The sequence below is a fragment of the Salmo salar genome, chromosome 09 (assembly GCF_965601325.2).
Source record: "Salmo salar chromosome 09, fSalSal1, whole genome shotgun sequence".
NCBI classification, from domain to species: Eukaryota; Metazoa; Chordata; class Actinopteri; order Salmoniformes; family Salmonidae; genus Salmo; species Salmo salar.
The window spans coordinates 78967207-78977500 of record NC_138299.1 but is presented as its reverse complement, the minus strand read 5'-3'; the positions used below and the strand labels follow the sequence as shown (position 1 = coordinate 78977500).

Here is a 10294-nt window from a genome sequence, read left to right as displayed (position 1 = left end):
CCATCTCTCTTCCTCTCTCTCTCTGTGTCTCTCCCCGTCTTTCTTTCTCTCTCTGTCAGACCACCATCAGTCCTCTGGAGAATGCCATAGAGACCATGGAGAGCACAAATGACAAGATCCTCACCATGGTCAACCAATACCAGGCCGACGACACCCTTCCCATCAACCCCCTCTCCATGCTGCTCAATGGCATCGTGGACCCCGCTGTCATGGGGGGCTTCGCCAAGTACGAGAAGGTCAGAGTTCATCCATCCAGCAATCCATTCGTCATCCCCTTACTCCTGCCCAACTCGTACATTGCAGAACAGTATTCTGTGTGTTTGGCACAAGCTGAAGTAGGAATAGAATATACTATACAATAAACTGGATGTTTTGTGAAGAACATACATTTGTCTTCTTCCTATCTCAACCCAGGACTGTTTAATACATGAAAGAGCAGCACATTTCAATGATATCTCTCCTCTCCCCAGGCCTTCTTCACTGAGGAGTACAACCTGCAACACCCAGAGGCCCGAGATAAGTTGGATCGCCTCAAAGACCTCATCGCATGGCAGGTACTGTACACACACACGCTACACACTCACATACAGTACAGAAACACATGCACACACACACACGTATGCACGCCCACACACATACACACACACATTCTTTTTACAGTTTACCTCTCTTGCAGATCCCATTGCTGGGGGGAGGGATCTCTCTACATGGGAAGAGAGTGACAGACGACCTACGACCTTTCCACGAGCGCATGGAGGAGTGCTTCAAACACATGAGGAAGAAGGTGGAGAAGGAGTACGGCGTGAGGGACCTGGTAAGAGAAAGAGAGGGAGAGAAAAGGAGAGTGTTTGCGCGAGGACTGAAATGCTAGCTGCAGGGAACTGCCTGGTATCTTGGGCAGAGGAGAATATCTGTCTGAAAAAGAGTGTTATGAAAAGAGCTTTAGGAATGATGCTGGCTATGCCAAAGCTTAGCTCCTGTTTGTGAAAAGCATTGTCATTCTCTCTTTCATTCAACGTCACCTTTGACCTTTTTCTCCATCCTTCTTTTTTCCTCTTCGTCATCCCTTGTTCTTAGCCGGATATGGATGAGAGGAAGTCAACTCGTCCGCGCTCTGTCCTTCGCTCCTTCCGTCAGTCTGTCATCTCCATCTGCTCCCTCCAGGGGTCTGAGTGTGGGACCCCCACCAAACCTTACCCAGACAGGTAACACACACACACACACAGGCACACGCAGCTGCATGGACGCACGCACGCAAACACTCAGATGAAACCCACACAGATGGATGCAAACACGAACACATATTTAACAACACACACCTTACCCTCGCCCCTCTCCCTCCCCAGTGGTCTCCCTGACACGTTGTCCCCCCGGACCCCCACCCTGCAGCGCTCCAGTGGGAGTATGAGCATGGGGGAAGAGGGAGGGGCTGATGGGGAGGTGAAACTCAGGAAGTCCAAGAAGAAAAGGAAGAGGAGCAGCATGATCTTCATCCCAGAGGAGAGAGACAGGACCAACACACTGGACAGCAAACGGGTGAGAGACATGGAGACATGGAGAGAGACAGACAGAGACAGAGAAAGAGAGAGAGAGACAGAGACAGAGAAAGAGAGAGAGAGAGAGACAGAGAAAGAGAGAAAGAGAGAGAGAGACAGAGAGTGAGAAAGAGAGAGAGACAGAGACAGAGAAAGAGAGAGAGAGACAGAGACAGAGAAAGAGAGAGAGAGAGAGACAGAGAAAGAGAGAAAGAGAGAGAGAGACAGAGAGTGAGAAAGATGGAGACAGAGAGAGAGGGTGAGAGAGGAAGAAAGGAGTAAGGGATGAAATTGAAAGAGCGAGTGGGACAAAAGTGTGCAAAGCTGTCATCAAGGCAAATGGTGGCTACTTTGAAGAATCTCAAATATAAAATATATTTGGATTTGTTTACCACTGTTTTCGTGAATACATGATTCCATAAGTGTTATTTCATAGTTTTGATGTTTTCACTATTATTCTACAATAGAAAAAACAAAATAGAGAAAAACCCTGGAATGAGTAGGTGTGTCCAAACTTTTGACTGGTACTGTAGATACAGACTCCTGCTTTATGTCAGTATCAGTGAGTATCCCTGCTCTCTGTTCTCTGCCTCCCTCTAGCTGTCCAAGAAGCAGGAGTTCCGCAGTGACACCAACCTGTCTGAACCCTGTCAGGGAAATGACTCTCTCACCAATGTCAACTCCAGGTCTCTGCCTGCTATTACAGGTAACACTCACAAACCTATGCACACGCATGACCGCACGCACGCACACACGCATGCACATATGCACACTCCCTCTCACACACACCCTCTGCCTGTTCACAGGTCTGTCTCTGTCCGTGGTCAACGGTAGTGAGGAGGCGGAGTCAGCCCGGTCCAGGAGGGACAGTAAGAGCATGTCTGTGTGTCTTCCTGGTGACCGTACCGCTGACAGACGCTCCAAAGGGGTTATCAACCTGCTGTTCGGGGCCAAGGTACACACACACACACACACACACACACACACACACACACACACACACACACACACACACACACACACACACACACACACACACACACACACACACACCACACACATACACACACACACACAACAACCATTAGGCAAGTTGTGTGTTTAATCTAGATGTATGGTTGTCTATGTTCCCACAGAGCAACAAGTCTGAGCAACAGAAAGACAAGTTGTGTACTGACCCAGGCAACAAGAACGTCAGTCATTTCTAACAGCCGTCCATCAAGCATGATGTACCCTCAGTGCCTTTAAACCTGCTCTGCTTTGAATGCCAGTCGACACAAGGGGTTGTTGCCCTGCTGGAAACTGATCAGCTTTTTCATCAAGACTTGTTTGCGCTCACGCAGGCACATACACACATAGTGAGGGAGACGGAGAGACACAGACTTGATCTCTGATGAAATTCTGCGTAGCATGCTTTCACGCTTCTGCTCTCACATCTTTTAGAATCAATAAAAAAACATTTTCATTGACTGGCTTCTTTTAGTAATGTAACTCGCAAGCTTTCAAATTTTATTCAACTTATGAAACAATGAGTAAAAAGATATCCAATGTTTGACAGGGTAGGGTTTTTTTTCAAAGCACATCCTGTTAACAGTTTAATGTGACTCTCAGAACATAATGGATTAATGAATTGAGATTATGGATGATGTCCCAAAGCTCATTAAGAGCCAACGGCCAAAAGATCATGGCTTTATTTCAATAAATAGTAAAAACACAAACAGAAGCCATTACAATAATACGGAGCGGTACATCTGTTCAATAAATCAATATGTATGTCATGTAAATGACCTACAGTCGTGGCCAAAAGTTTTGAGAATGACACAAATATTAATTTTCACAAAGTCTGCTGCATCAGTTTGTATGATGGCAATTTGCATATACTCAGAATGTTATGAAGAGTGATCAGATGAATTGCGATTAATCGAAGTCCCTCTTTGCCATGCAAATGAACTGAATCTCAAAAAAACATTTCCACTGCATTTCAGCCCTGCCACAAAAGGACCAGCTGACACCATGTCAGTGATTCTCTCATTAACACAGGTGTGAGTGTTGACGAGGACAAGGCTGGAGATCACTCTGTCATGCTGATTGAGTTCGAATAACAGACTGGAAGCTTCAAAAGGAGGGTGGTGCTTGGAATCATTGTTCTTCCTCTGTCAACTATGGTTACCTGCAAGGAAACATGTGCTGTCATCATTGCTTTGCATAAAAAGGGCTTCACAGGTAAGGATATTGCTGCCAGTAAGATTGCACCTAAATAACCATTTATCAGATCATCAAGAACTTCAAGGAGAGAGGTTCAATTGTTGTGAAGAAGGCTTCAGGGCACCCAAGAAAGTCCAGCAAGCGCAAGGTCCGTCTCCTAAAGTTGATTCAGCTGCGGGATTGGGGCACCACCAGTACAGAGCTTGCTCAGGAATGGCAGCAGGCAGGTGTGAGTGCATCTGCATGCACAGTGAGGTGAAGACTTTTGGAGGATGGCCTGGTGTCAAGAAGGGCAGCAAAGAAGCCACTTCTCTCCAGGAAAAACATCTGGGACAGACTGATATTCTGCAAAAGGTACAGGGATTGGACTGCTGAGGACTGCGGTAAAGTCATTTTCTCTGATGAATCCCCTTTCCGATTGTTTGGGGCATCTGGAAAAAAGCTTGTCTGGAGAAGACAAGGTGAGCGCTACCATCAGTCCTGTGTCATGCCAACAGTAAAGCATCCTGAGACCATTCACGTGTGGAGTTGCTTCTCAGCCAAGGGAGTGGGCTCACTCACAATTTTGCCTAAGAACACAGCCATGAATAAAGAATGGCACCAACACATCCTCTGAGAGCAACAACTTCTCCCAACCATCCAGGAACAGTTTGGTGACGAACAATGCCTTTTCCAGCATGATGGAGCACCTTGCCATAAGGCAAAAGTGATAACTAAGTGGCTCGGGGAAAAAAACATTGATATTTTGGGTCCATGGCCAGGAAACTCCCCAGACCTTAATCCCATTGAGAACTTGTGGTCAATCCTGAAGAGGTGGACAAACAAAAACCCACAAATTCTGACAAGCTGCAAGCATTGATTTATGCAAGAATGGGCTGCCATCAGTCAGGATGTGGCCCAGAAGTTAATTGACAGCATGCCAGGGCGGATTGCAGAGGTCTTGAAAAAGGGTCAACACTGCAAATATTGACTCTTTGCATCAACTTCATGTAATTGTCAATAAAAGCCTTTGACACTTATGAAATGTTTGTAATTATACTTCATCATTCCATAGTAACATCTGACAAAAATATCTAAAGACACTGAAGCAGCAAACTTTGTGGAAATTAATATTTGTGTCATTCTCAAAACTTTTGGCCACGACTGTACATAACCAAGATAAAATCAACAACAATTTTGATTTCTTATCAAATCAAAGTTTGTTGGTCGCATACACAGTTTAGCAGGTGTTGTAGCTGTGCAGTGAAATGCTGATGTTACTAGCTCTTAACAATGCAGTGAAATGCTGATGTTACTAGCGCCTAACAATGCAGTGACATGCTGATGTCACCAACTCTTAACAATGCAGTGAAATGCTGATGTTACTAGCTCCTAACAATGCAGTGAAATGCTGATGTTACCAGCTCTTAACAATGCAGTGAAATGCTGATGTTACTAGCGCCTGACAATGCAGTGAAATGCTGATGTTACCAGCTCTTAACAATGCAGTGAAATGCTGATGTTACTAGCTCCTGACAATGCAGTGAAATGCTGATGTTACCAGGTCTTAACAATGCAGTGAAATGCTGATGTTACCAACAGTGAAATGTCAAATCATTCAAATAGAAATGATTGAAACATAAAAACAGACCATGCTGTGTCTGTGCAGTAAAAAAATGTGTCTATTCATTATAATGAATTAGCTATGAAATTACATCTGGCTATCATATCTCAATATTATGGCCCTTACTATCTCAATATTATGGCCCTCACTATCTCAATGTTATGGCCCTCACTATCTCAATATTATGGCCCTCACTATCTCAATATTATGGCCCTTACTATCTCAATATTATGGCCCTCACTATCTCAATATTATGGCCCTTACTATCTCAATATTATGGCCCTCACTATCTCAATATTATGGCCCTTACTATCTCAATATTATGGCCCTTACTATCTCAATATTATGGCCCTTACTATCTCAATATTATGGCCCTTACTATCTCAATATTATGGCCCTTACTATCTCAATATTATGGCCCTTACTATCTCAATATTATGGCCCTCACTATCTCAATATTACAGTGTTTCTCACATCTCCATTACCTTCAAGGTCCAATGCAGCCATTTGTTTTCATCTCAATATCAAATCATTTCTGGGTAACAATTAAGTACCTCATCGTGATTGTTTTAAAAAAAAAAATGTCAAAAGGCCTCCTACATGTCGCTGCTATCTAAGCCACTGCATCGCAGTGCTTCAGGCATCACTACAGATCTGGGTTTGATCCCAGGCTGTGTCACAACCGGCTGTGACTGGGAGTCCCATAGGGCGGTGCACAATTGGCCCAGCATCGTCCTGGTTAGGGGAGGGTTTGGCCAGGGGGGCTTTACTTGGCTCATCGCGCTCTAGCGACTCCTTGTGGCTGACTGGGCGCCTGCAGGCTGACTCAGTTGAATGGTGTTTCCACCGACACATTGGTGCAGCTGGCTTCCGGGTTAAGCGGGCGGGTGTGAAGAAGTGCGGTTTGGCGAGTCATGTTAAGGGGGACGCATGACTCAACCTTCGCCCCTCCCGAGCCCGTTGGGGAGTTGCAACGATGAGACAAGATCATAATTGGGTATAACGAAATTGGGGAGAAAAAAAAAAAATGTCAAAAGAAACAAAAATTGTTTCTTAGCAAAAATACATTTCTCAAGCTAGAATTTTGCTAGGATTGTCTGGGAGTGGTCTGAGTGGCGAGCAGAAAACTAGCAGTTATTGACAGAGAGGTTTAAAACTCTCTTTCATGTTGGTCTATTAACTCATTTCCTGCCATGTCACCAGGCAGGCCAAAACTCCATCCCACCAAAACATGCTGAAATTTCAGACCATCTTTTCAAACAGCTCTTACACTAAAAGGGCATTATCATCATTTCCGCTGCTCTTGGAAAATGATCTCTGATCTGAGGTCAGTGTAAAGGGAAGTGGTTGACTCGTGGTTTCCTGGTCACCTTAGTGTTCTCCTCAGACAGGGTGAGTCTGTGGTGGGCTGAGGCGGGGTCCAGTGTGAGCTCACAGGCATCTGAAAGCAGGAGGAGAGTGGTAAATTAATGAGTAAATGAGCAATCAACAGTCCTGGTCTGATCCGGTGCTCTCTACCATGTTCCACACTGTGAGACATCTCCTCAGCCCCGGTCTGATCCGGTGCTCTCTACCATGTTCCACACTGTGAGACAATTCCTCAGCCCCGGTCTGATCCGGTGCTCTCTACCATGTTCCACACTGTGAGACAATTCCTCAGCCCCGGTCTGATCCGGTGCTCTCTACCATGTTCCACACTGTGAGACATTTCCTCAGCCCAGGTCTGATCCGGTGCTCTCTACCATGTTCCACACTGTGAGACATTTCCTCAGCCCTGGTCTGATCAGGTGCTCTCTACCATGTTCCACACTGAGAGACATTTCCTCAGCCCTGGTCTGATCCGGTGCTCTCTACCATGTTCCACACTGTGAGACATTTCCTCAGCCCTGGTCTGATCCGGTGCTCTCTACCATGTTCCACACTGTGAGACATTTCCTCAGCCCTGGTCTGATCCGGTGCTCTCTACCATGTTCCACACTGTGAGACATTTCCTCAGCCCTGGTCTGATCTGGTGCTCTCTACCATGTTCCACACTGTGAGACATTTCCTCAGCCCTGGTCTGATCCGGTGCTCTCTACCATGTTCCACACTGTGAGACATTTCCTCAGCCCTGGTCTGATCTGGTGCTCTCTACCATGTTCCACACTGTGGGACAAACAGAGATGGAGAAAGTGATTAAGAGACACAGAGTCCCCATGAATAATGAAAGGAAATAATGACCATTATTAACCTTGGGCCATATTTACTTCAGAGTCTCCAATCCACAGCGTGGATTCTCCAGTATAACAGAGAGCAGCTTCACTCATGAGTGTCCTGGGTGATTGTAGCTCAGGTCCAGCTCTCTCAGGTGAAAGGGGTTTTAAAGCAAAGCTATAGCCAGAGAAGCACTGCCTTTCTCTGTGACTCTACAGCCTGACAAGCCTAGAGACAAAAATGTGATTACATAATGAGATATAAAAATACACCAAGTAATACCTTTGTAATCATTTTTCTCTCTCAGTTCATTCAGTATTAGTCCTGTGCCCCTACCCCAGTGTCTGTAGTTGACAGTATGGATCATCCAGTCCAGCAGAGAGCAGTGTTACTCCACAATCCTGCAGGTCATTGTCTCTCCACTCCAGCGCTCTCAGATGAGAGAGAGGAGATCTCAGGGCTTTGGCTCTCCTCTGTAAGACTACCCCCTCCAATCCTGTAGAAAAACGGGAGGGAAATCACACTGATTCTGAGTCATTCAAGCACAAGTACACACACACTTCCAAGTCACCATAACCTAATTCAGTCATAGCAGCTAACACCATCAGACCATCACTCCTCCCTGGTGTTTGTTTTATTGGAGGGAATTCCAAAGAGTAATGAAGGAACTAAAAGGCCATGTGTGACTTACCCTATCCTCTGTAGTTTACACTGGGAGCTCCCCAGTCCTTTACAGAGCTGCCACAGGCCTGAATCCTGCATGTCATTGTTGCTTAGCTCCAGCTCAGTCAGATAGGAGTGTGGAGCCTGAAGAGCTGCAGCCAAAATGGTGTTGCTAGCCATGGTGAGATCACACCCTGACAAACTGGGGAAGAAACCATCAAGAGGAAGGTGATGATGATGATGATATGACTTCATGGTATGCTATCCTTTCAGCTATCAGGTTATGTCTATTACCTGTGACTTTCCGTTGCTAAAAATAAAGAAGGTCAAGCTAAAGACTCGTCTCAGCCTCTCCAGTCTGCAGTTCTAAGTCATCAGTCCAGCACGGAGCAGCAGACCACCTGAGTCCTGCAGGGGGTTGTAGCTGAGGTACAGCTCAGGGATGAGTTGACTGACCGAAGGGCACAGGCCACAGTCTCACAGTCCCCTCTCAGGTTACAGCCATCCAGTCTGCAGGAATAGTTCACATGTACATAGTACAACGTATAGGGCCGGTTTCCCAGACCCAGATTAAACCTACTCCTGGGTACAAACTATCACGGCTTAAGACCCAGATGGAAACAGGAGACAAATGGCTGTGAGACTTAGGTGTAATTCTAGATAGAGTTGAAGTCAGAAGTTTACATACACCTTAGTCAAATAAATTTAAACTCAGTTTTTCACAATTCCTGACATTTAATCCTAGTTAAAATTCCATGTCTTAGGTCAGTTAGGATCACCACTTTATTTCAAGAATGTGAAATGTCAGAATAATAGTAGAGAGAATGATTTATTTCAGATTTAATTTCTTTCATCACATTCCCAGCGGGTCAGAAGTTTGCATACACTCAATTAGTATTTGGTAGCATTGCCTTTAAAGTGTGTAACTTGGGTCAAACATTTTGGGTAGCCTTCCACAAGCGTCCGACAATAAGTTGGGTGAATTTTGGCCCATTCCTCTTGACAGAGCTGGTGTAACTGAGTCAGGTTTGTAAGCCTCCTTGCTCGCACATGCTTTTTCAGTTCTGCCCACACATTTTCTATGGGATTGAGGTCAGGGCTTTGTGATGGCCACTTCAATACCTTGACTTTGTTGTCTTTAAGCCATTTGTCACAACTTTGGAAGTATGCTTGGGGTCATTGTCCATTTAGAAGATCCATTTGTCACTAAGCTTTAATTTCCTGACTGATGTCTTGAGATGTTGCTTCAATATATCCACATCATTTTCCCTACCTCATGATGCCATCTATTTTGTGAAGTGCACCAGTCCCTCCTGCAGCAAAGCACCCCCACAGCATGATGCTGCCACCCCCGTGCTTCATGGTTGGGATGGTGTTCTTCGGCTTGCAAGCCTCCCCCTTTATCCTCCAAACATAACGATGGTCATTATGACCAAGCAGTTCTATTTTTGTTTCATCAGACCAGATGACATTTCTCCAAAAAGTACAATCTTTGTCCCCATGTGCAGTTGCAAACCGTAGTCTGGCTTTTTTATGGAGGTTTTGGATCAGTGGCTTCTTCCTTGCTGAGCGGCCTTTCAGGTTATGTCGATATAGGACTCGTTTTACTGTGGATATAGATAGTTTTATACCTGTTTCCTCCAGCATCTTCACAAGGTCCTTTGCTGTTGTTCTGGGATTGATTTTCACTTTTTGTACCAAAGTACGTTCATCTCTAGGAGTCAGAACGCGTCTCCTTCCCGGTATGACGGATGCATGGTCCCATGGTGTTTATACTTCCGTACTATTGTTTGTACAGATGAAAGTGGTACCTTCAGGCATTTGGAAATTGCTCCCATGGATGAACCAGACTTGTGGAGGTCTACAATTTTTTTTCTGAGGTCTTGGCTGATTTCTTTTGATTTTTCCCATGATGTCAAGCAAAGAGGCACTGAGTTTGAAGGTAGGCCTTGAAATACATCCACAGGTACACCTCCAATTGACTCGAATGATGTCAATTAGCCTTTCAGAAGCTTCTAAAGCCATGACATAATTTTCTGTAATTTTCCAAGCTGTTTAAAGGCACAGTCAACTTAGTGTATGTAAACTTCTGACC

General features: G+C 45.2%; 1 protein-coding gene across 2 annotated transcripts in view; it reads left to right on the top strand.

Annotated features, from left to right (window-relative positions):
- The window catches only part of dock2 (dedicator of cytokinesis 2), a 146550-nt gene extending 143546 nt beyond the window's left edge, over window positions 1-3004 (top strand). For both annotated transcript variants that reach the window (XM_045724005.2, XM_045724004.2), the window contains exons 44-51: window positions 60-236; window positions 471-554; window positions 677-814; window positions 1078-1205; window positions 1347-1536; window positions 2136-2241; window positions 2342-2490; window positions 2672-3004. In XM_045724005.2, coding sequence (XP_045579961.1) covers window positions 60-236; window positions 471-554; window positions 677-814; window positions 1078-1205; window positions 1347-1536; window positions 2136-2241; window positions 2342-2490; window positions 2672-2743 — 1044 coding nt within the window. In that variant the 3' untranslated portion in view covers window positions 2744-3004. The remainder of the gene's footprint in view (window positions 1-59; window positions 237-470; window positions 555-676; window positions 815-1077; window positions 1206-1346; window positions 1537-2135; window positions 2242-2341; window positions 2491-2671) is intronic.
- Window positions 3005-10294: the final 7290 nt, after the last annotated feature.